At 43.1% G+C, this 27,020-nt stretch overlaps 1 protein-coding gene across 1 annotated transcript in view; it reads right to left on the bottom strand.

The window, feature by feature from the left end:
• The window catches only part of CRYBG1 (crystallin beta-gamma domain containing 1), a 214,282-nt gene that overhangs the window by 44,768 nt on the left and 142,494 nt on the right, over positions 1-27,020 (bottom strand). Inside the window, exons 3-7 of the mRNA XM_030882915.2 lie at positions 15,083-16,635; positions 7,821-10,107; positions 4,741-4,788; positions 4,536-4,654; positions 2,733-2,901 (exon numbers count right to left, since the gene is read on the bottom strand). Of these exons, the coding sequence (XP_030738775.2) occupies positions 2,733-2,901; positions 4,536-4,654; positions 4,741-4,788; positions 7,821-10,107; positions 15,083-16,635 (4,176 nt within the window). The remainder of the gene's footprint in view (positions 1-2,732; positions 2,902-4,535; positions 4,655-4,740; positions 4,789-7,820; positions 10,108-15,082; positions 16,636-27,020) is intronic.

Genomic DNA, 27,020 nt, shown 5'->3' with positions numbered 1-27,020 from the left:
GTTTTGTGCCCATAAGCCCCCTGTGGTAACTCTCCTTGACTATGATGTCGGCTTGGTCTAAGTCATAAAAGGCAAAGGCACACGTTTATGGTGATTTAAATCTCTACACTTTAGTCACTATTCCATGCACTGCATGTCCATCAAACACTTTACAAAAGGCCTCTCTTGGCTGACTGCCTGAGCCCTGATCGAATGGTTTTTGAACCTCTTCTGTGTTGCAGAGCGAGGTGAACTGAGGTACAGAAAAAATGGTTAACACTTGGGTCAGTTTAGGGGCAGCTCTTTCAAACATTAACAAAAGGAACAAATCTAGTGAACTGAAAAGGTGACCCCCTTGAATATACGTTGTGACTTATGTTTATGTGTCAAGAAACCATAAACACAATCTGTAAAAAGTTACAATTCGTCACATATTAGGAGCCATAAAGGTATTCCTTCTCTTTAACATGACACCATTCAGAAAAACTTACCCCAAGGAAATAAATCAGAAAATGTATACATTATTAAATGCACAAAAATGTTCATGCAGTATTATTTAAGGTAAGTTTTTCCCTAAGTCCCACAGTAAGAAGAAAGGTAAAATAAATGATAGCGCATCATACCAATGGAATATGATGCTCAGTTAAACCCCAAACCATATAATAACATGAAAAGCATTAATTCACCTTAGGTCTGCTATTATCAGGGGAAATAGGAGGCCTCTTTACCAATGTGCTTCATTTCCCTTAGCCCACCTTCCGGGATCCCTAAATCCCCACGCCACCAGATCCTAATACCTCCCCCAGTTGCAAATCATTGAGAGATGTTACAAACGGGAGTGTAACCTTCAGGAAAGTGGTATGGAGAGAGAAAAAAAGGATTGAGAATCACAGTTTTAAAGGAAAACAACACTGTACCTGTATTATGATTACAACTATAGAAAAAGCAGATTATAATATGGCGAAGAAAGAGTAGAGAATTCAGAAAAATGAAGGGAGGACACTTCATGAGAGATGGGATTTTGGATGATAGTTTAAAATATTGTTTCATTACCAATACTATTTGAGTAATAAATAAAAACTGCAGGTAAATTATCCCACTATGACATTTTAAAATGGTGTTTCTCGTGTCTTACATAAGGTTCATCACATTATGTACTTAAAACTAGTAAGGGATAAATCGTTTAGAATACCAATATTACCACCTAAGTCACTCAGAAATGTTAACCCAGGAAACAGGTGACATTTTCCTCCGCCAAAAGCTGTTAGTCACTGTTACTCGTTCTCATTTTGGAACATGGCTTTTTTCCCTATTGTACCCCAACACCCATGTCTAGTACACAAATGGAGTTTTTTCACTTGGAAGATACCTTTTACATTTTTAAAGGTAAAGAATCATCAAATGCCAAGAACCGTGAAGAACTGATACAAGTTCCTCAACAACGAATAAGGGACCAAGAAATTTTTACCCAATCCATAAAGTGGCCTTAAATACCTATTTTTCTAAAAACCCACATGAAATGCCAGAGTTGATCAACTGAATTATCTTTGGATTATTTATTTTTCCAAAACATAACTCCTGTAAGCCACTCAAGGTAATAAGAACTCGCACAGCAACCAAAAAACTAAGTAAAAGAAAAATCTGGCCCATGCTCCGCAACAAGAGAAGCCACCGCAATGAGAGGCCTGTGTACCACAATGAAGAGTAGCCCCCACTCGCCTCAACTAAAAAAGAAAGCCCGCACACAGCAACGAAGACTGAACGCAGCCAAAAATAAATAAATAATAAATTAATTAAAAAAAAAAAAGAAAGAAAAATCTGTTCAGGACTTCCCTGGTGGCACAGTGGTTAAGGTTAAGAATCCACCTGCCGGCTTCCCTGGTGGCGCAGTGGTTGAGGGTCCGCCTGCTGATGCAGGGGACGCGGGTTCGTGCCCCGGTCTGGGAGGATCCCACATGCCGCGGAGCGGCTGGACCCGTGAGCCATGGCCGCTGAGCCTGCGCGTCCGGAGCCTGTGCTCCGCAACGGGAGAGACCGCGACGGTGAGAGGCCCACGTACCGCAAAAAAAAAAAAAAAAAAAAAAAAAAAAAAAAAAAAAGAATCCACCTGCCAATGCAGGGAACCCAGGAAGATCCCACATGCACGGAACAACTAAGCCCGTGCACCACAACTACTGACCCTGTGCTCTAGAGCCCGCAAGCCACAACTACTGTACGCACATGCCACAACTACTGAAGCCCGCGCACCTAGAGCCCGTGCTCCGCAACACGTGCAACACGAGAAGCCACCGCAATGAGAAGCCCGTTCACCGCAACAAAGAGTAGCCCCCGCTCTCTGCAACTAGAGAAAGTCTGCACGCAGCAACGAAGACCCAATGTAGCCAAAAATACATACATAAATTTATTTTTAAAAAAACAAAAATCTGTACGTACAGAACTCATCAAAACTAGGTTATTAAGTAAAATACATTTGCAGATGGGAATGGGGGGCCGGAATGAGAAATTTACCTTCAGGATTTATTGTGAAAAAGATGACTAACCAATTAGAATGTTTCTTAGTTCTAATTCATTTAACATGTACAAATGTTTAAAATACAGAAAATACATCCATAAAACACCAAATATTTGTCCCACTTTTATCATAAAATGAAACTCTCTCTCAAAAGAATTATACCCAGCATTCGATAAATATTTGCTGAAAGAATGGATGAAATCCAGTTTGCCTTTATTAAAACCTTACGAATTTTACCTACCCGGACCACAAGTCTGATTGAACCAATCACCACAGGCTTGGCCGACTCTGCCTCGTCATCGTTTCTTTCCAGAATATCTTCTATATCCCAAAGACCAGACAGTTCCAATTCTCCCTCTTCTAAGGGGATGGAGTGTCCTTCAAAATTTGGTTTCTCATAAAAAATCCAGCTAAGAATAAAACATAGCAAAACTATTAGCCAGTCTTGGTGAGAGAGATTTTGAATACGTAAATATTCTGGCCAATAGCCACTATATATATATACACCATATATTAGTGGCCAATTCTCTAGCAATTAAAACAGCATAAACTCTCCCTAAAACTAAAACTTCAGTGGGCATAATTAAGCTCTGATAACTGAAGAATTTTATCAGGATTTTAGAGGACTTTTGACTATCAATATGAACATTATAGAGCTACTAAAGTTTTATAGAATTGCCAGTTGGTGGAGACTTAGTAATATGTCAGATAAATGGACGTTTATTGCAATTTTTTTCTTTTTATGTATGTAAAAAACACTTCTCTTGAGGGATTTTAACTTATATATTAGAACCATATCAACGGATATATTGATACAAAGGACTACTACATGCATGTTAATGTTAATGGAAAGCATTTTTTGCAGTTTTATTGAGATCTAATTGACATATAACATTGTATTAGTTTAAGTGGTACAACATGATGATTTGATATCTGTGTATATTACGAAATGATCACCATAATAAGTTTAGTTAACATCCACCACCTCACAGTTACAATTTTTTTCCTAGTGATGAGAACTTTTAAGATCTACTGTCTTAGCAACTTTCAGATATACCATGTAATACTTTAACTTTCGTGACCCAAAAAGCATTTTTACAGTATTCTTCCCAACAACATCCGAACACTAAAGAGAAACCTCATGACAATATATGACAGTGCTGGTCTTAAGAGAAGTCAACAAAAGCTGAAGAATCACTATTCATTAAAAACAAAATTATAACTTTCAGTTTTCAAATTTAAGAACAAAAGCTAATTGTATTTTTCTAATGAATATGTTGAATATACAGAAAAATATATTAAAATATCTAAAACCTAAGAGGAAAGATGCTGCATATTTAATCACATGGAGACCTAAAGAAAAGTTTAATAATTTTGTAAACCATAAAGAGCTCTACACTCTTTCTTTTAAACAAGCTTATAAACAGGCACTAAAGATAAGTATTCATGCCAGGTAAGTGACTTTTTAAAAACTGCTTTTCTTTATTCAATTTCCTGTGTATTTCCTCGAAGCATTTAAGCTGGTAATATAATTGTTTCACGGTTTCTTTACTTAATAAAAACTATCTGCTGTCAAAAAGTTAGAAAATAAAATTTAGATTAGTCCTTCACTGAACTGTCATTAAAAAAAGTTAGCAAAGATGTTTTTTCTTATAGAATTTAAAAAATTCTATCAACATGACTATGACCTATCAACATGAGTAGTGCAATTCTTATCAACCTCACTGAAAATTCAAAAACCAAAAGTATATTATGGACTCCGGTGCTCATGAGTCCAAACCAACATTATGTGGGAAAAAGAAACTTATACTGCTGCACTTTTCTGATTTTTCTAACAACAACATGCAGCATTCCTATCATCAGAAATAACATTATAAACCATATTTCTTACACATGAATTTCTTTTAGTATTCACTATGACTAGTATTGTCTGCCCTTTACACTGCTAAGGGCATAATTTAAAATAAGTACTAATGACCAAAAGGGTAATTAAAAATGTGAAACACACACCCTCCAAGTCAGAAACACAAAGTGTCACTCTTACCATCCTCTAACAACTTTTATGAGTATCACGGGAGAGAGGCTCCAAGAGCTGCAATCCTCAATGTCACTGAACACTTCAATGCACTCCTCTGACACGTCAGGTTCACCGTATATCACCACCTGAAGAAAGTGAGAGTGGTAGCACGTTTTACTGCACTTTAACAGATCAAAATGAAATCTAGACTCGGAATAGAAAATAATCTTACCTTTCCAGGTCGGGGATTGATTTTATTCTGGACACTTCCTTTAAGTGTCTGTAATCAGATGAACAAAAACACAACAAATAATTAAACTTTATGTAAAGTCCTCTTTTCTCCTCTCATGATCCTTTAAGATCGTATTTGCCTCATATTTGTCAATTTGGAAACATGTCTACCTTGATCTATGCCAAAGTTGTCTTAAAACTCTCTTTGACGGGACTTCGCTGGTGGCACAGTGGTTAAGAATCCGCCTGTCAGTGCAGGGGACATGGGTTCGAGCCCTGGTCCGGGAAGATCCCACGTGCCACGGAGCAACTAAGCCCGTGTGCCACAACTACTGAGCCTGCACTCTAGAGCCCGCGAGCCACAACTACTGAGCCCGAGTGCCACAACTACTGAAGCCTGCGCGCCTAGAGCCCGTGCTCTGCAACAAGAGAAGCCACCGCAATGAGAAGCCCGGGAACCTCAACGAAGAATAGCCTGCGCACAGCAACAAAGACCCAAGGCAGCCCAAAATAAAAATAAATAAAAATTTAAAAAACAAAACAAACTCTCTTTGGCTCTATTAAAATAAGGGCTTCCCCCCCCCCAACTGTATTTGACATTTCAATTTCTTTTCATTTAAATGCCTAGGATACTTCCACCAATCTGGAAAGTTCAGGGCGTAAGAGTCAGACCTATGTTTTACATCAGTTCACAGAACAAGAACTCAGCTAAGAGATTATAATTCAAACCATCTCAGTATAATTTCAAATAAACAGAGAAATTCTAATGGATTAATCACATATCTAGAATGAGCTGAATCCATTTTATGTGTTCATATACATATCTTATCTGAATCTATAATTACTGTTTTTTCATCACATAACTAGTCTAAATAAAGTGTTTATGGTATATTTCACAATGTACATTGTACATGGTTACTTTAATCCCTCCTTTTTGATGAACAAAATATATTTTTATATGGCTCCAAAACTAATCATTTTCAAGACCATCTGACCAGCAAAACCAGAAATGCCTAAGATAATAAAAATAGTAATTACACATGTAAAAATATTATAAAACATGGACTACTTTCACTGCTGAACAGGATGCCTATTCTAAGGACGGCCTTTGATCTGATCGCTCTTGCACCACACCAGGGTGGAATATGCCTGAAAGACCATAGGAAGGGCCTCAGTAGAGCATTATTACAGATTAAAATGCCATATGCTTATTTATATATGCACATTTCAAGAAGACAAGCTAAAGAAAAAGCCTGGTATTTAAATGAAATTCAGTTAAGACATTAAAGGGAGAATAGTTATATAGTCAACAAAGCCCAAAGTGTAAAAAAAAAAAAAAAAAAAAAAAATTTTTTTAAATCATAAAAAGGCCTAGAGAAAGTATAAAGTACTTTGTTTCTCCTTTTTACTCCATTTGATTGGGTTCTTCAAGGGACTCCATAGGGAAACTGTATATTCTGTTGTCAGACTCATTGTCAAAGAGAGGTAATCTAAGAATGATTAAAAAGACAGAATAATGCTGTAATGAACGGGAAGTGGACCAGTGTCAATTTTCAGAGAAATACTCAAAAATCTTAGGATTTCTAAGTGCTATAGGCTGATTCAGTTTTATCTGTTTACAGCAGTGGTTCTCAAAGTGAAATCCAGGGGTCCCTGGAGGGTCCCCAATAATTCTGCAGGGAGTCCATTAGGTCAAAACCATTTTCATAATAAGAAGAGGTTATTTCTCTTTTTCACTTTCTTTCTCTCACAGGTGTAGTGTGGAATTTTCCAGAGGGTCCATGACATGTGATGACATCATTGCTCTGATGGCTACAGGAATGTACATTTGTATGTTCTAATTTTTCTCAGTATTAATTTCTAATGTAATAGATGCCAATAGGCATAACCCATATCAACAAAAACTCTTTGGGGTCCTCAATAATTTTTACTTTATATCTATATCTATATGTGTGTGTGTGTGTGTGTGTGTGTGTGTGTGTGTGTATGGCATCCTAAGAGTAAAAAATATGAAAACTTTTGAGCAGAGGGATCTGAGCCTCTGCTGGAAATCCAACTATACATTTTGAAAGAGCTTCCAGAATTGTATTCCATGATAGGCTTGTAGCAAAAGCTAATACAACAAATTCAAACATGGGGCAGTGCCCTGTACAAATGAGGAAGTGGGCAAGATATTTTCTGCCTGGATAAACTGTGTTGGATGTTGATCTACACTTGCCAGGTAGCCTGGTTCACAGGGTGGGCAACAGGAATACAGAGGCCCACTCCTGTTTCTGGGCTTAGCAGAGCTGAGCTCTAAATCTTATCTGCCTCCCTCTTTCAACTTGAGTATCAAGCTTGGTAACGGAAAGCCACAAATTCACATCAAAAACTGAGTAAAGAAAACAACTTCCAGCAGTCAGATAAAAGAAGATGGAGAAATCTTAACTGTTTCTCAAAATGGTATTTTGCCATCCTTTCTACTCTGTTACAGGAAAGTGCTAATGTAGACCAAATTCTTTACTCCCCAACAGCTTTGCAGGAAAATAATATTTCCCTAATGAAAACTAATTCCAGATAAAGAGAAAATACTTTATCAACCATGTGGGATAAACATTTATTGCTACTAAGGGGAAGAAAGAGTGAATCTCTAAGTACAAGAGAAACGGTTAGGAACAAGATTCCTCGGTGGAGGCTTTTCCAGATAAAGGAAGCTTGCTTCATAAATGCTCAAAATTCTAGGTATAGTATTGAGCATTTTTACACAGAACTAGGGAAGAAAAAACACCCTGTCTCTGAGCTCTCAAGGTACCTTAACTAAACCTTTCACAATACAACATATAAATTCACAAGTGCCCTAAAATATTTGTAACTTATTTTCCTTGCTGGACTACAAATGCCTTGAGAACAGAATCCAAGTACCTTTTCTCTTGGACTCTAAAGACCCTTGTACATAGTAGGTTTTCAAATATGTGATGAATGAATAAAAAACTATCAGACACGAGCATAACCATTTTTAAACAAATAACATGAATTGTTCATCGTCCCCTTCTCCTCTGACTTAAAACTACCCCACATAAATAATACTATGTTGCTACTTACTGTTGTATCTGATAATGACATTTCAGAAAAAGAAATGCTTGGGTCAAACAGGGTGGATTTGAAAAGACCGGGGAAGTCTGTGTCACTGCTTCCGTAGCTCGGCAAGTTCGATTTAAGAACACTTTCAATATGATTAGCCTTTTCCATATCACCACTGTTCTGCAGTTTTGAAAATTCAGAATATGTAGTTTTGGGCACGGGTAGGTTGCTTCGTGAATCCAGATCTTTTCCGGTTTCCTCTTTTTGCAGGTACTTTTCCACGGAGCTCGGACTTTCCAATCCCGAATGAGACGTATCTGACGAGTTGAAATTGAAGACCTTTACGTTGCTGGGTGGCAGACTTGGCTGTTCTTTCTCTGAACCACAGGGTGGGGCACCCTCAGCCACAGGCTGTAACACGGAAGGCCGAGAAAGAGAACTGTTGTGAGCGGTGTTGAAAGATGTGGTCATGGTATTGACTGATGTTACAGAGGGAGAAAAGATTTTGTCTTGTGGTAAAGAAGATAAGATGCTTGAGAAAAGCGCACTTTTTTCTAGCCTCGATCTCTTGACTCCACCGTTTGTGACATCCCTGTTCTCCTTGTCATTTACTTCTGGAGCCGCCAGAGGCTCGCCTTTCCCATTAGTGCGAGTTTGCAAGGACTTGAAAAGGACACTCTGTTCAGTGGATGAACGTTTGGGTCTCAGTTTGGATTTGGTGTCAAGATTCTGCATCCAATGTAAAGCCAGTGACATTTCTGGCTGGCCTTCCTTTTTCTTACCCAAACCAAAGGTAAACACGTTGGGATCAAACACCTTTTCTAAATTGTCCTCATGAATAGGAGGCATGGCGAAGTGAGGGGCAGGGGAGTTTGGCATCCTGGCCTTCTTTTTCTTCTGGGGCACACAAACTGCGCTGTCCATCTTTTTTATAATCTCAGTGAATTTTTCCATATCAGAAGAAGAATCGAATACACTATCATCACTACCAGCAGAAATGTTCAAAAGGCTTGCAGGACTGTCCTGGCCATTTACAACATTTTGATTGGGTCTTTGAGGGGTTTCTAAATGATTTCTGTTGCCAGGGTAGTTGGTGGTGCTGGATTCAGTCTTCAGGGGTTTTCCGTTGCCCTGAATAGGCAGAGTTTTTTCTGATTCGGGCAGCATGACTTGTGGGCCAGATTTTGCTACATGTTCCTCTGTGCAATGAATGTGTTTGGGTGATGTGCTCTTATTGCCCTGTACTTCCTCTTTCTGGGGAGTACGACTTGCAACGGAAACCACTTCAAGTTCCTTATTGTGATAGCTTGGCAACTGTGCTTCTCTAACTTCAGAGCTATCTGAGATGATCCCAGAGCGGACATCCTTGGTGTTCTCCCCAGGGAGCATGAAGGACCTGACCTGGACAAGGACCTTGGATGGACACTCATTTCCCATAGCTGCCAGGCTGTGCTCTGGGGACAAAGGAGGGCTTCTTTCTCCCCCTCCTCCTCCTGCCAGTCTGGAGGGGGACATCATCTCATTATTCTGATGAGACACAGGCAGAGTACATCCATTATGGTTTTCCGACACTTTTAGATCAGTGCACAGAAAACTGCTTACAGGAGCTTGAGCACCTGTGTCTTTGGGATCATCCACAGGAATGGGGGCAGCCAGTGAAAGAGAAGGCCCATTAGATGACCCAGCTGGGTGCTGGGAGTCAGAAAATTCATCCTGCGGCTTCGGTATGGCTGTTGGAGGTGAATCTTTGGCCTCAAGAACGGCAGGGCTGTCTTGTGCTGTATCAGTCATATTTTCACGTTCAAGTCTTTTGCGGTCAGCAGCCTTTGAGTCGTCCTCTCCTAAGAGCTCGTGGTCCTTAACAGGCATCAGAGCAGCAACCACTGGTTCAGAAGGGCAGCCAGCATCTGTTTGCCCATCTACCTTATCACCTTGGTTAAGCGGAGAACCAGGAGTCTCCTCTTCAGGAACAGTAACTCTGGCTTCTGCCGAGGCTTCCTTCCCCAGCGCACCATTCTGGTGACTATCTGGCGGCAACTTCTTTTCAGGCCGCTCCATTTCCTTGGCTTTTTTGGCTAAATTCAGCTGTGCCCTCCCGACAAATGTTTTATTAGAGGCAGGAGTGTTCCTCGCACCTCGAAGGTCAGTGTGTCTTGGGCTATTTGCCTGCTTGTTTTCAAATAAGGAGATTTTGGTGGCAGTGTTTCCTTTGTGAACTGGCTGGCTAAGTGGATTATGCCCATTTCCCAAACCACCAAGATTCTTAGGGGTTTTAAGATTTAGTTCCACATGTTTGGGCTTGGCAGGGCTGCAAGAATAAAGGAGCAAGATAAAGTTATTAACCTGGGTTTTAAAGTGAACATACCGATTTATTACAAAACTGTGAAAAGCCAGTATCTTTCTGATAGGTAACATTTTTGATGAAACAATTTTTAAACAATTCTAAATACACTATCAGTTACCTTTAATGGATGTTGCGCTTCCGTATGAGGGATGAAAAATTACATAGCTAAGAAAGGCTAGAGGTGAGAGGGTAACAAGTTTTCTAATAAGTTTATCATGTACCTAGTAGATAAGTACAGTGCTTGGCACTAGAGTTGGGACTGAAGAACATTAGAACCAATTTAAATACTTCCTGTACTCCCATACTTTAAATATGTAAATGATTTCCCCAAAAATCAACTGTGTATTTTTTTATAACTTTTTTTTACATTATCTCAAAAGTGAGATTATAAAAAATATTTATCTATGATTTACCTCTTTGGATAGTTTATTCCCTTCATCCTTCCCCCATAAAAATTTTCTCTGACTATACAAGTGTGTCCACTATAGAACATTTAGAAAATATAAAGACAAAAAACCACTCATAATCTTACCACTCAAACACTATCCCTGTCAACATTCTAGTATACTTCCCGTCTTTTTTGTATGCATAGGGAAATATTTTCAATAGAATTGAGATTAGTCTGTTCATAGAGTTTGGTATCTTGCCTTAAAAAAAAAAAAAGAGATTTAACATTTTTAACATTTTTCAAGTTACTAAAAAATATGAAAAGTCTTCATAATGTCTGCATAAAAATCCATCATATAGATGTACCACAATTTACTTATCAATTACTCAGTTGTTGGTTTTGCCACCATTCTGGGGGCAAAGAGGGTCTCCCTTCTTTCTCACATTTCTTGGGTGTAACTGCCCCCTAATGGAAATTTTAAGTCTTTGAATGTACACACTGTTTTCTTTCTGAGGAAAAAAATGTCCTCTGGCTCTGGTCCTGGCTCTTATACCAATTATCTGTGTGAACTTGGTCAAGCCACCTTAACTCTCTAAACTCTACCTTCTCTACCTGTAAAAATAAACAAAAAACTAGATGGTTTAGAACGTGTGTGTGTACTGGTTCACACACATACATGTTATCATTGAAGATATCCTGTGGTTCTCTTCAAGGGCTGCAAAAGGGGACAGTAGAAACTGGGGGATGGAACTGTTGGCCAACCACCCTCCTTTCAACCAGAATCACTCCTACTTATTTTTATATATCACTTTTATATAAGCTTTCCAAGAAGAACAGACTCTAAAGCTAAAAACAAAAATGTCTAAATCATTAGTCTAGTGGTTTATAAAATGTAAGAGATAACACCCACTGACATTCACTGATCGTCAAGCACTTTCTATGGCTTGCCTCATGTACAATTTTACACATTCTTTTTTTTTTTTTTTTTTCTGCGGTACGCGGGCCTCTCACTGTTGTGGCCTCTCCCGTTGTGGAGCACAGGCTCCGGACGCGCAAGCTCAGTGGCCATGGCTCACGGGCCCAGCTGCTCCGCGGCATGTGGGATCTTCCCAGACCAGGGCACGAACCCATGTCTCCTGCATTGGCAGGCGGACTCTCAACCACTGCAACACCAGGGAAGCCCCACATTCTCTTTTAGGATGAGGAAGTTGGCATCTAGAGAAGGTAAGTACTTTGCCTGAAGTCACGCAGCTAGTAAGTGACAGAAGCCAGGTGTTCTGGTTTCAGATGCTATGCTCCCAACAACTCTACTATTCTGCTTCCCCAGATAGGATCAGACTAGCTTCGCCTCAATGACCGCCTCTGGTTCTGTCCAGCTTTATGATCCAAGGAGTCAGTAAATTATCAAGAGAGCTATAAGATAATCATACCTCAGAGGCCACCTCGATAATGAGAACACAAAGTAGGGAAGCACTAACATCTCACACTGTCTCCTGCATGGACTCACTGGCCTTCAAGAAGGCTGGGCCTGAGGAGCCTTTTGAAGGAACAGGCAGTAGGACCTTGGAAGAAGACACTTTATTCTTCTGGAGAAAATGATTAGACTGAGAAGACTTGAGATGTCCTTCCCAAATACAGCATTAAGAATTAGATGTTCATTTTTAAATTTTTTATTTAAATACTATATTTGATATATTCTCATGAATTTCTCCTTGGCATTGCTTTCCCCAATAGCTCCTTAAGATATCTAAGCTCCCTCACGGTGGGCCCTTACCTGAAATTTAAAAGCAAAATTAACTTACAAGCACTTCCTTAAAGATTAAATTCTAAAACCAGTGAGATGATTAGAAATAAGAGAACTTACAAATGCTATCAGTTAATGAGGGATGTTCACATAGCAGGGAATATACATTTAAAAAATTCTCACTAATCAGCTCAAGGAACAGTCAAATATCAAAGTAGATCTTATGATGTAAATGGAAAATGCTCCAGGTTAGCCAATAAGCTACGTTAAGGACAGGACACACACATCTGCACGTTAAAGATTTACACCAAGATCAAAATACATTTTACAACCAAACTTTCTGTACTATTAACTTCTGCTACAGAGAGTCACTACAATTAACCTGGTTCAAACTGATTAAAAGGAAGACTCCTATAATTCGCGTTGTAATGCCTTCATTAAGATGTGAGAAGGGAAAATATTCTGGAGTCTAAGAAGCCATGGCTATAGTATGAGAAGAAAATTCTCCTTATTCTAAACATACCATGTTAAGAATCTCAACATTCAATACTTGGCAGAACTGAAGACATAATTTCTCTAGCAGCATCAAGAAACATGCTGCTTCACAGTGGTTATTTTTCGGAGAATATAAAATGGTTTTAACTATAAAATTTTAGATTCAAGTTGTTTTTAGAAATAATCTGCATAACATCTCCAGTTGAAAACAATGAGGAAAAACTAAAGGGTCTGAAAAAAATCCATCAGTCAAACATAAATGGGTCAAAGGATGAGAAACAATTATTAATTCTCCATTCCAATAATTTGCCGATTCACCAAGTGCAAGGCCGTGTGCAAAACAGAATTAAACTGAGCCTCTGGCAAAGGAAAGTTTTAGGTAGGAAATAATCACTCCTTAGAAAAAGACATTTGGTTTAGTTCTGTCACAGGAAACAGCACATGAAGAAGAGTTTCACTGCAAGATTGCTTGGTTTGTTTACCCTATCCCTTAACGGTGTAACATTTCTGGTTTTTCCACTGGTGTATTCTGACTGGAAGACCGGGGAAGCACCCTTAACCAGGTACACAGCATAGTTTCTCTAAGGCTCACACTTAGGAGGTCTGAATGTTCAGTCACACTGGCCTTCTACAAATAATGGGCATCATTCACTCAGGTTATTTCTCCGATGCTGCTGTTACAGAATAAATTGCTGACTCTATCAAAGTTCTCCAGGTTGGCAGCTGGTGAGGTAGCTCAAGTTATTCATTAAGCAGGATTTCCTCCCCTATGTTTACCAAGCAGACTGCCTACTCTTAAGCTTACTTATCCAAGAATTCAAATAGAATGAATCCATTCAGTTTAAGAATGATAATGCTGTGGACTTCCCTGGTGGCGCAGTGGTTGAGAATCCGCCTGCCAATGCAGGGGACAGGGGTTCGAGCCCTGGTCCGGGAGGATCCCACATGCCGCGGAGCAACTGGGCCCATGCGCCACAACTGCTGAGCCCACGTGCACAGCTACTGAAGCCCGCGTGCCTGGAGCCCGTGCTCTGCAACGAATGAGGCCACTGCAGTGGGAGGCCCCCGCTCTCCACAACTGGAGAGAGCCCACACACAGCAACGAAGACCCAATGCAGCCAGAAATAAATTTATATATATATAAAAAGAATGATAACACTGTGAAAATCTCAGCTCTTTTAATAAATGTGTGAATGCTGGAAAAAGTTTAGATACTCACTTTTCACATGTGCTGAGAGACGCAGGAGGATGAGTGTGGGAAGGGGGATGGTCTTAAGAGTTTTCCAGGGTGCCCTCCCCGTCCTGTCTACCTATACAGATCACACCCACCATCAAGGCACAATCCCATTTCCTCCAAAACACCAACAGTGATTTCTTCCTCCTGTGCACATCCCCAGCCTCGGGGATGGTAACATCCATTTGGCAGTTTAATCAGATTATCACCTCTTACAGTTACCTGATTTGTCAGCATCTTGGGTGCCAGAATGTGTCATAAACTTTTCAAAGGCAATATATACTGAATCACAGTTGTGGCATTTTTCCCATTGTGCCTAGCACACTACCATGCACAGAAAGAAGGTACTCAATAAATATTTGAGAAATCAATAAACTTAACAGCAAGTGGTCACAGTCTGCTGTTGAGCTTGATCCTTCTAACGTGTCCTTTCATTTATCAAATAGTCTTCCAGTAAAAACACTGATCTTTCTTCATTTCAATAATTGAAAATTACTTTTCGACCTGGTGGCAAAGATATCACAAAACTACCTAACATTATAAAGGGGAACCAAGATACTCGTATTAGAGATTTTTTTTGTAAAGCTTTAGGCCCATAATGCACCAAGTTCCATAAAAGGTTCTGTGAATTCTCTTGAACTCAGACACGTCAAAGCTACTGGGTATACTGTACGTACTAGTGTTTGCTCCGTTTTCAAATTCATTTGTGTTTTAAGAATGACCCACCCAGGAATGCTGGTGCATATTCTGAATAAAGAATAGAATTAGTTCGTCAAGCCATGCAGTCTTCTATTATTTATGTAAACACTGAACCTCCAGAGATATCTCACTTTCACATTCATTGAACTTAAAAGGCTTATATTAACAGGAATTAACAACCAACTAAGGTCCCGAATGGGTCATCTTCTTAAACCTTAACTGTGCTAACTAGCCCTTCACTATCTTAATTTCACCACCGAGGAGAAAACCCAGTGCACACAGTTCTTCCACAAATGCAAAGAACCTGCGCCCCTCGGAGCGGCCGCCCAGCCCGTGTGCGGCGACCGCGGCTCGCCAGCCCAACCCCGCAGTTACTTACATGGTCACTGTAGTGGTCACTGTCCACCTGCCCCCACCGAAATGGTTCCTGGGCTTCAAGCCGTCGGCGTCAGAACCTCCGACCGATCTGCCCAGCTCTTTGCTTCGACTTCCCTCTCCCCGGCCGTCGAAGAGGTTGGGGAGCGGCCCCCTCTTGGGCTTGGGCTTGATCTCGGGCGGCAGCGAGCTGCTCTTGACCATAAGCTTGCGGTGGATGACCCGGGCCGCCTCCTCCCCGCTCTCCTTGGCGGCCGGGCCGGGGCCGGACGCCCTCCTGAGAAGAGAGTCCTTGGCCGGAGCCCGCGGGCCGCCGGCGGGTGAGGTGGGCACAGCCTCCGGAACGTGGCTCCGGCCCCTCCTCTTGGCGGGGGACGAGGCGGGCGGCGGCTGTTTGCTCCGCTCGGACTCCCCTAGCGGCTGCCCTTTGGGGTCGGGGCTGGGCTTGGACTCTAGGCCGGAAACAGCGGCAACGCCCCCGTCGGGGGCCGCTGGAGGAGATTTCACTTTCTTTTCAGCAGAGCCGTTTTCGGCGGCTGCGTTTGGCGCCACCTCGTTGTCGAAGACCGCGTCATTCCGGGGCTCAAAGTCAGGCGGCAGCGGGTCAGCACCGGGGGAGTCGGTGGATTTCTGCGACCTCCTCCGCCTCCCCGACCTTCGGCCACTCGACCTCTTCTCCATATCTTCGCAATCGCCGCAATCTTCAGCCCCGGGACTGATCACGACCGGCTCGTCCACCCGCGCCACCTCAGTCTTACTCAAGTAGATGTCCAGAGTCAACACTTTGGCGGGGTGGGCGCGCTCGCGGGGCCGACAGTCTCGCCCCGGGGGATCGGCTTTGCTGTTCCCCGGCGCCGAACCCGTCTGGTTCTCTGCGCCCTCAGCGGGACGGTTGCCCGCAGGAGCCGATGCGTCCTTGGGGGGCTGGCTCGGCGCGTCTTGGTGCTCCGGAGAGCCTCCTTGGGCACACAAGCGGGCGGCCCTGTCGGCCGACTGCTCCCCGGCGGGCGAGCCCGGCACGCCCCTCGCTCCCCGAGCTGGCTCCTGCTCGCGGCCAGCGCCGAGCGAAGCGTTCTCCTGCCCGGAGGAATTCCCTAGTGAGGAGTGCAGCTGCTTGGCAGCGGTGGTGGCATCTGGGAAAGTCTCTCCCTCTGCCTCCAGAGGTTCTAATTGGGGTGAATCACTTTCATGGCCCTGCTGCACAGCCGCCTCCGCTGCACGGCTGCCCGAGCCAGGTGACCGCTCGGCGTCCGGGGGGGCCGCCTGGACGCAGCCCTCGGGGCGCTCGCCCTCCGGCTCCTGGCACTTTTCCTGGGGGGAGCCCTCCTCACACGTTTCTGTCTGCTTTCGTTGGCTGCCCTGAAGTTGACTCTTCTCAGTCTCTGTTTCGGGGAGTTTGGAAGAGGTTACTTCTTTGGGAGAGACTGATACGGCATTTGAGCTGGTGGGACTCTCTAACCCGTTTCTGGTGTTCCTTCTCCTTCCTGCCGTGAACAGGGTGCCGAGTTTTCCCAAAACTGGTTTCCTTTTGTTCTCTTCTGGTGGTTGTGCGCTGGACTGAAAAATAAAAGGGGATGGGGAAAGAGAGAACCTGAGAATCCGGTTTTTTCCTTTAGTAGTTAAGTATATTATGGAACTACAAGCCAAAATGATAATAGGCCAGAGTTTCTAACTGAAAACGAGATTTGTGTTTGGGAATTCATTCCAACAAAATAAACTCTTATTTTACCTTTTGAATTTTTCTCAAACACCATCTATGCTTGGCGCTACTGAAGAGTAACATTAACTACAGAAAGAAAATTATTAAAGAAAATTCGGAAGGTCCAAATAATCACTCAAGCAAAATAAACAACTCCTAGGCCTTTCTACGTTTTGCTTTTTACCTCCTTCCTCTGTAAAGATGCAATTGCAAAACATCCATGCGTGACTACAGGGCAGCAGTAACCATAATAAAGGCGGAATTTTTTCTGAAATGCCGCCTTTTCTTTTTGTAGGCGGAAAGGAGTACGGGGAAGAACAGCCTTCCCCAGAACTGAAGGAAACCACTTGGGTTCAACGTGACTGCAAACGAAAAACCTTGAGAAAACGAGAATTCGAGCCCCTGGGCGTGCCCTTCACCAAGCCCGAGGTTCTCGGCGCGCCAGGCAGCGCGCGTCCAATGGGAGAAGCACGTGGGCATCAAACGCCCGCTAGTCCTCATGGAACACAGCTGACCCCTGCCGAGCTCACCCGAGAGGGTCTTCTCCGCGGGTAGTTCCGGGGAGTGTCAGTAGGTCGAGCACCTGCGGGAGGGAGGGCGAAGGTGCTGGGCGACCGCCTTCGCAGGTCCCCACCCCCCGACCCCACCCCGATCTGGCCGGGGCTGACGGAAGGGCGCGGGGCTCTCCCAAGCCGACCTCGGCCGGGGTTCGGTCCCTCACCACCCCGCTGGGCTCCGGCTGCGCACCGGAGCGGGGGGGAAACCCCAGGGGCGGGGGGGAACCCAGGGGGCGGACCCACCCATGGGAGGGGCCCTGGCCGCCGGCGACGAGCAGCTGGGGTGCCGGTAAGGGGAGAAACCTGCGCCTGTTACAAAGCCTGCGGCAAAACGGCCGGCACCTGGCGCCCGCGCGGGAAGCCAGGAGGGCGCTCAGAACAAATCAATTAAAGCAAATCGGCCAATGGGCGCCGTGGCGCGCCGGGAGCCGGTACGCGAGGTGCCCGGGCGGGCAGAAAGAGGAAGAGGCCCGCCTGCGGGAGGAGGGAGCGCGAGCGGCGAGTCCAGACAAGCTCCTAGCGGAGGGAAGCCTATTCCCGGTAACGAGCCCACGGCAACCCAGACCACACGTGTGGCTACAATAACTTAAGAATTACCTCTTCCACCTAAAACCCGAGAGCTACCTTTCTCGGAAGGGCAGTTTTTACAATATTGACTGCTTACAGAGGGGTTCCTGAATCACTCTTTAAAGCGGCTTCATTTCATTTGAATTATATGCAGCCAGTGGACGTGGGAGATGGTGGGAAATAGGAAAGACTGTAAGATAAAGCATGGAAGTAGCAGAGTCCACAAGCATTTACTGAGACAGTCCTGACACTGTAACATCATGTCATTCTGCAACAGCCCCGTGAGGTGCTTGTCACCCAACAGCAGAAATAAGGAAAGCAAAGCTCAGAGCAGAGAGACTTAAGGTGTGTTAGGGGTGGGGGCAATAAAGTCAGGATCCAAACCCAGGTCCTCAGCTTCCAGTCCGAGCACCCCCAACTCCCCACTGAGGACATGGCAGTGCAGTGGGCACCCTGAGCCAGAGTCAGCCCAGAGGAGTAGACTGCAGGCCACACTTCCCCCAGAATCGGCTCCTGAGGAAATGCTCCTGAATCAGATTTACTGACAAACTCCAGAGGTGATTCTTTGCGCTTGAGAAGGCCCTGGTGGGAGCTTTGGAACTAGACAGCTGCTGCATGAGGAGAGGAACAATTGAACGTTGCAGCCACTGGGAGCTTTTGTGACTGAGTTGATACGCTTCTAAAATTTAACCAGATTTTGATTAATAATTATTCAGTAGTTATATAAATAATATAGGAAGAATTCACTGTGTAATTTAAGAAAAAATACATTAAAATATTCCAGTCTCCTAAGGAATATATTTGGACTCTTTCACTATGAGTCAAAGGTATTACATGGTTTTGAAACGTAATAATTCCTTAGGCACTAGACTTACTAAGTGATTTACATAGATTCTCATCAGAGACAGCCCTGAAGATAGGTAGTGTTTTTATGCTCATTTGCCAAGGTTCCTTATCCTTGCTCAAGGTCCCACAGCCAGTAGTCTCTCTAACTCCGGAAATGGAGCTCTTTGTCTCTGCTGCCTCAACAGGCCTTCAAACATATCCTAAAGAAGTAGCCAGGAATAGGTTTGAGTCTTATTGGCTCAATTCTAGACCATGTCCAAAAAAAACTAGTGTACATGTTATCCCGTCCTGCCAATGATGTTGCAATCCATTTTTCCCATGCGGTTGAAAGGCGTCTGATCAGCCGTCTTCTCTGCTCAGTACGGGTTTTTGTTTTTCATTTTTGGCTATAGCTGCTTTTTACAGAACCGGTTGTTCTTTGTAACTTGACCTCATCAACTACTTGACTCCTTCTCCCCCCAGAGGGGCAGCCAGTTTGTCACCTGCCAAGCTGCTCTGTCTGTTGAACTTACTAGAATTCCAGACTTTTGTTTAGATGTGAATGTTCACAGCAGCTTCATTCATAATAATCAAAAACTGGAAACAACTTAAATGTCCCATCAGCTGGTGAATGGATCCAATAGTGGTACACCCATACAACAGAATGCTACTCAGCGATAAAAAGGACCGAACTTCTAAAACATGTAATGACATGGATGAATCTCACAAGCATTATGCTAACTGGAAGAAGCCAGACTCAAAAGGTATTGCATGGTTCAATTTAGATGACATTCTAGGCAATGCAAATCCAATCTATAATCGTAGGAAGTAAATCAAAGGTTGCCTGAGTGCGGGGTGGGCAAGGAGGTGTGACTGGAAACAGGCACAAAGGAACTTTGGGGGATAAAGGCAGTGTTCCAGATCTTGATTGTGGTGATGGTTACACATGTGTACATATCTTTCAAAACTCATCAAACCGTACACTTAAAATGGGGACAATTTTTATATGTAAATTATCTTAATAAAGTTGATTTAAAAATAAAGGTTTTTCCCTGGGAAGTAAAGAGCAGAAACACAATCCATCTGGCTCAGGTGCCCATTTCATAGTTCTTAGTCAATGGGGGCCTCAAGTTGTTTCAAAGGCTACTTTCTCATTTACAGGGGAATGCAGTCTTCCCCCGAGGGGTCCGGGCCCTGCATCTCCAGCATCAGATCTCTGTGTAGGATCTCTGAGAGTTCAGAGTTCAGAGTGCACCATTCCTCCTGAGTAAAGTTCACAGTCACATCTTTGAGGAACACACCTTCTTAAAACAGGACACGTTTCTTTTCAGCCAGGGATTATTTCATTACAGTGTTCATGGAGGAAGGATGAGTATAGTAGATGGAAAACAAAAATGAGATGGCCTGGGAGTTGTCTAGAGAGTAGGCACCTCCTTAAGTAGGAGCCTTTGCACCTAGAGTCCTAAACCTAGAATGGGAGGCCAAAGACCCAGCACCTTCCCCCTCGACCTTGATGATCATCTGTTAGGAAGGGGAGTGTTCTGCACAGAGGCCATGGGGGCCCATCAGTCTTCTTCCTGTTCCCCCAGGCTACTCCTCAGGCTCTTCTGGTGTGGTCAGGGTCCTGAGGGTTCTCAGGCTGGGTGTTCTCGGACTATAGCACAGCCATGCAAACCCGGGACCTCCTTTGTAGTTAGCTTTTTCCCCTGTCCTTTCTGCCCACCTCGCTGTGCAGAAACCTGCACCTGGAATCCTCCTGTCACCAATGCCCTACTGAGATAAGCGTAATCCACAATAGGACAATGTTAGAAATGGTCCATGGGTTGTGTGCTGGGATTTGTTTTAGTGTTCTTTTTGTCAAACATTACATGTGGCTCATGGGGGGCCGTGTGCAAGTATCTGTAACAAGACCACAGTCCAGCAGTGTGTAGAGGCCCAGGCAGTACTGGCTGCAGTGCTGTTCTCTGATTCTCAACCTTCTTGGTATGGTAGCACCTACTATCAACAGCGGCCACTAGATAAAAGCTACCTTGTACTGTTATAAATAATTTCAGAGATCTCTACTATCTGCTCACTGGTGGGGAACAAAAGGTCAGGAAATACAGGATAAACTGTTAGTATACCAAAATGTTTGGATATACAGGCATAATAGTTTATTGCTTTTTAAAGATTACCTTGAAGTTGTTGCTTTAAATTTAGAAGTGCTTCACCTAAATCATGTTTGGAGGTTGAAGGAAAATACGTTGAGCATATTATTTGAAAATGTAACTAACAAACTGTTTAAAAATAAATCTTTCATATATTTCCCATCTTTTCCTTGCACAGTGGAATATAAGCCCCTTAAGAGCAAGAAAATTGACCAATCTGTATTCCCAGCACCTAGCACAGGGACTTACAGTAGAGGTGGACATAAATTATTTGATGCTACTAAAAAATTAGTAACATCCCCACTCCCTTCCAAAGGGAGTCATCAGCACTCTTGCAGACAACTATAAACATGGTTAGTTCTAAACAAAACAAAAACAGAATGGAAATATTTTCTGCACAAGACTTAGTGTGGTTGCGAGCATCATACTTAATGGTGAAAAACTGAAAGCATTTCCACTAAGATCAGGAACAAGACAAGGATGTCCACTATCACCACTCTTATTCAACATAGTTTTGGAGTCCTAGCCACAGCAATCAGAGAAGAAAAAGAAATAAAAGGAAAACAAATTGAAAAAGAAGAAGTAAAATGGTCACTCTTTGCCAATGAAATGATACTATACATAGAAAATCCTAAAGATGCCACCAGAAAACTACTAGAACTAATCAATGAATTCGGTAAGGTTGCAGGATACAAAATTAATGCACAGAAATCTCTGGCATTCCTATATACCAACAACGAAAAATCAGAAAGAGAAATTAAGGAAACACTCCCATTTACCATTGCAACAAAAAGAATAAAATACCGGGCTTCCCTGGTGGCACAGTGGTTGAGAGTCCGCCTGCCGATGCAGGGGACACGGGTTCGTGCCCTGGTCTCCGAGGATCCCACATGCCGCGGAGTGGCTAGGCCTGTGAGCCATGGCCGCTGAGCCTGCGTGTCCGGAGCCTGTGCTCTGCAACAGGAGAGGCCACAACAGTGAGAGGCCCGCGTACCGCAAAAAACCAAAAAAACCAAAAAACCAAAAACCTCCAAATGGATTAAAGACTTAAATGTAAGACCAGACACTATAAAACTCTTAGAGGAAAACCTAGGAAAAACACACTTTGACATAAACCACATCAAGATCTTTTTTGACCCACCTCCTAGAGTAACAGAAGTAAAAATAAAAATAAACAAATGGGACTTAATTAAACTTAAAAGCTTTTGCACAGCAAAGGAAATCATAAACATGACAAAAAGACAACCCTCAGAATGGGAGAAAATATTTGCAAATGAAACAACAGACAAAGGATTAATCTCCAAAATATACAAACAGCTCAGGGAGCTCAATATCAAGAAAACAAATAATCCAGTTAAAATATGGGCAGAAGGCCTAAATAGACATTTCACCAAGGAAGACATACAGATGGCCAAGAGGCACATGAAAAGATGCTCAACATCACTAATTATTAGAGAAATGCAAATCAAAACTACAATGAGGTATCACTTCATGCTGGTCAGAATGGCCATTATCAAAAATCTAGAAACAATAAATGCTAGAAAGGGTGTGGTGAAAAGGGAACCCTCCTGCACTGCTGGTGGGAATGTAAATTGATACAACCACTATGGAAAACAGTATGGAGGTTCCTTAAAGAACTAAAAATAGAACTACCATATGACCCAGCAATCCCACTACTGGGCATATATCCTGAGAAAACCATAATTCAAAAAGAGACATGTACCACAATGTTCATTGCAGCACTATTTACAATAGCCAGGACATGGAACCAACCTAAATGTCCACTGACAGATGAATGGATAAAGAAGATGTGGCACATATATACAATGGAATATTACTCAGCCATAAAAAGAAACGAAATTGAGTTATTTGTAGTGAGGTGGATGGACCTAGAGTCTGTCATACAGAGTGAAGTAAGTCAGCAAGAGAAAAACAAATACCGTATGCTAACACATATATGTGGAATCTAAAAAACAAAAAAAAATGGTACTGATGAACCTAGTTGCAGGGCAGGAATAAAGAGGCAGACATAGAGAATGGACTTGATGACATGGGGTGGGAGGGTGAAGCTGGGGCGAAGTGAGAGTAGCATGGACATATATACACTACAGTATGTAAAATAGTTGGCTGGTGGGAAGCAGCAACATAGCACAGGGAGATTGGCTCCGTGCTTTGCCATGACCTAGAGGGGTGGGAGGGAGGCTCAAGAGGGAGGGGATAAGGGGACATGTGTATGCATATGGCTGATTCACTTTGTTGTGCAACAGAAACTAACACAGTATTGTGAAGCAATTATACTCCAATAAAGATCTATTAAAAAAAAAAAAAGACTTAGTGTGGTCAAGAATTTGCAGCTCTCTTCTGCCCATGTGAGGATTCTGCACGGCGATGCAGCTGCTGGCACACAAACTTGGATTTCTTCAGGTTTACTGCTGGTTCCCAGCCTGAGTCTCACTTGAGAAAGCAGATCAATATCTTTTACATGTATTCACATGTGCCTCCTGCTAAAATGTGGTCAGTGATGTACAAAAGTAACTCTTTTTTTTTAAACACTTGTGATTCCCTGTGAGCTCACTATGGACTGAGATTTGTAATAGGCATTTAAAATGATCTACTGTCCTCTTCATCAATCTATCTTTTTGGTATTGCTTGTGCTAATATATATGGCCCACTCTAAATAATACAACATACATGCACACAAAATGCAAAAGAAGAAATGTTCACATAAATACACCTTGACCTATTAAACACTGAAACTTTTCATTTTAACTTTTCAAGTATTTTTTTTCATATGTTATCAAGTTCCCTCCCTCAGAGTATACTAAAGATAATTTAGCTATGGCTTAATGATTCTGGAGACAGAACTATTTACATTTGTGCTATAATAATGATTTCTTCCATGGCTGTTACAATGAGTATAGACTAAGGTTTGCACTAAATGACCCACAGACTATAATACTGTTTAATCATAAGCAGGCCTCTTATGAAGAGGCACAGGAAATGACTGCATTCAACCAGTTTTGATCTATGTACAATTTCATATGGTGCAACCAACAGTATGTTGCATCAGACCTTCAGAGCCTCTCTCCACTCTCACTGCTCCCCTGTCTCTCGGGGTGGGATGCTTGCCCCTGTGCTGTTTTCAATATCTGTCAGCATCCCACTGCCCACCCCATCTCTGCTGCTCACCATCGTTCTCTCTTTTTTTTTAAATCTCTGTCCTTTCCATTTCATGTGACACATACTTCTCTACTTACAACCTCAATGTTTGTTTTTTTTCTAATGTTGTCACTTCAAACCAAATGGCAATCATATCCTGTTGACAGAATTATAGGTATACTATTATGTAAAAGAATAGCAGCAGACTTTTTTTTTTAAACTGTCAGGTTTAACAGCATCCTGAAAAAGAGGCGTTATTGAATATGAAAGCCATAATTTAGGAAATAGTTGTATGTTCGTTATTCCAAAAGTATTCCCCACCCTTTCAGAGGGTTTGAAGAAGTAAAGAGTTTCTTTTAAAAAGTAGACTCCCAGTTCCAGCTAAGGATTGTCTTTAGGTCATTTACTGTTTGAAAGAAGCAGAGTGAAAGCTAATTGTTTAAAGCCACTGACACTTGATCAATTAGAAAGGAAGGTAAGATCATAGAATGTTTGAATTGTAGGGTCGTTTACTCGTTCATTCCGCTAATAATTATTGAGAGTCTGCTTTGTGTCAGATTTTCTTCTTACCTTAAAGAAGCAAACTGTGGCCCAAAGCATCAGATAATTTTCCTAAGACACAAGTCGGGCTTTCTAAAAGTTAGCTCAGTAAATTTTCCCATTTGAACTTATATCATTAGGAAAATAAGATTTCGTTTACTAGAATATGACTTTCGTACCACTTTTATGTACGTACTGACTATATAGAGTATGTTACACCTGTGTGGCATGCTTCCTCCTGAGCCTTGCAATATAATAATGGCCGGGATTGAGCTCTCACTTATGATGGAGTGCTGGCTGTAGAATCAGGTAACTCTGTAAACAGTGGGGACTTCTGTTTGCTCACCCTTTGTCACCCTTCTCTGTGCCCCAGGCCCCTGACCATGAGGAACAGAGAAACAGACTCCCTTACCCTTTGGCTTTGATAGGTTCAACCAGTAGAAGACACTGACAGGAAACCAAAGGGAGGGACTAGAGTGAGGTCAAGGTAATTCCTTCCCACCCCTCTCTCTCCTTGTTAGGCTCTGGGTTGGGTGTGGTCCAGCATGACCATAGCATCGGTCATAGCACCACCCCTGCAGCTACACTTCTGTCGCCACGTCCCAGTAATTGCTTCTCCTCTCACTCCTCCAGGCCCGGGATGGAAAGGGTCTCAGTGGTGATGGCCTGGCAGTGCTTCACTATCCTTTGCTTGGGGTGGAACCAAGATTTTTTGGGTTTTTTTGTTTTTTTATTTTTGGCTGCCTTGGGTCTTCGTTGCTGCGCGCGGGCTTTCTCGAGTTGCAGCAAGCGAGGGCTACTCTTCGTTGCGGTGCGCGGGCTTCCAATTGCGGTGGCTTCTCTTGTTGTGGAGCATGGGCTCTAGGCACGCAGGCTTCAGTAGTTGTGGCACGCAGGCTCAGTAGTTGTGGCTTGCGGGCTCTAGAGCACAGGCTCCATAGTTGTGGCGCACAGGCTTAGTTGCTCCACAGCATGTGGGATCTTCCCAGACCAGGGCTCGAACCCATGTCACCTGCATTGGCAGGCAGATTCTTAACCACCGCACTACCAGGGAAGCCCCTGGAACCAGGTTTTGTGGGGCATGAAGCATATATAATTTTGAGAGCTTTCTTTAAGAAGACGACAACAGAATATTAGATTACAGATTTAGGGACAGAGCCTGGGAAGAGGCCTTGTGAAGGAAGAAATCGTGAAGCTTAAGCTTCTTTTGCCTCTTGTGGTTTCCTTAAAACTTTGCCCATGCTTTGTACGTAGCCCCTCTTACTTAACTCAATCATCCAAGTTGACTGTGCCCTTTCCCATGCTGGGATTCTGACTAGGATTTACTATGTGCTCAATCATAGGTAACAGATAACTCACAATGTTTCTCTCTGTGTAAACTGAACAGTTTCCCCCAACATTTTTTTTCTCTATCACACTGAATTAATTTGCTTTACAGTAGAGATGTAAATATAATCCTAATTTGGTGAATAATTTTTTCCCATGTATAATGTGTAAATTACAGGAGATATGGGAATTTGACAGGGATAGCGAATATTTCTTACTACCTCCTGGGTTGTGGGCATATTTTGATAAGTACATATTCAAATCACTAGCTAGCTAGCTCCTAGTTGGAGTAAAGAAGCTTAGCCAAACTGGAAAATGAAAATGTGCTCATTGTCAAATTAGTTCCTTTTTTATTGACTCAGAACAAAAAAAGCATGTCCTTTATATATTTTAAAAAAGAATGACAGGGGCTCCCCTGGTGGCGCAGTGGTTGAGAGTCCGCCTGCCGATGCAGGGGACACGGGTTCGTGCCCCGGTCCGGGAGGATCCCACATGCCGCGGAGCGGCTGGGCCCGTGAGCCATGGCCGCTGAGCCTGCGCATCCGGAGCCTGTGCTCTGCAACGGGAGAGGCCGGCACAGTGAGAGGCCCGCGTACCGCAAAAAAAAAAAAAAAAAAAAAAAAGAATGACGGGTCTTCCCTGGTGGCGCGGTGGTTGAGAATCTGCCTGCCAATGCAGGGGACACGGGTTTGAGACCTGGTCTGGGAAGATCCCACATGCCGCGGAGCAACTGGGCCCGTGAGCCACAACTACTGAGCCTGCGCGTCTGGAGCCTGTGATCTGCCAACAAGAGAGGCCGAGATAGTGAGAGGCCCGCGCACCGCGATGAAGAGTGGCCCCCGCTTGCCGCAACTAGAGAAAGCCCTCGCACAGAAACGAAGACCCGACACAGCCAAAAATAAATAAATAAATTTATATTAAAAAAAAAAATGACTTGTACAATAACTCAGGCCAAAGATCAAGAATAAGTACTTTAGATTTTTTTTTTTGCGGTACGCGGGCCTCTCACCGTTGTGGCCTCTCCCGTTGCGGAGCACAGGCTACGGACGCGCAGGCTCAGCGGCCATGGCTCACGGGCCCAGCCGCTCCGCGGCATGTGGGATTTTCCTGGACCAAGGCACG

This window comes from Globicephala melas, chromosome 14 (assembly GCF_963455315.2).
Source record: "Globicephala melas chromosome 14, mGloMel1.2, whole genome shotgun sequence".
NCBI lineage: Eukaryota > Metazoa > Chordata > Mammalia > Artiodactyla > Delphinidae > Globicephala > Globicephala melas.
Note: the sequence above shows the minus strand (reverse complement) of the source record. Positions and strands in the feature narration are given on the sequence as shown.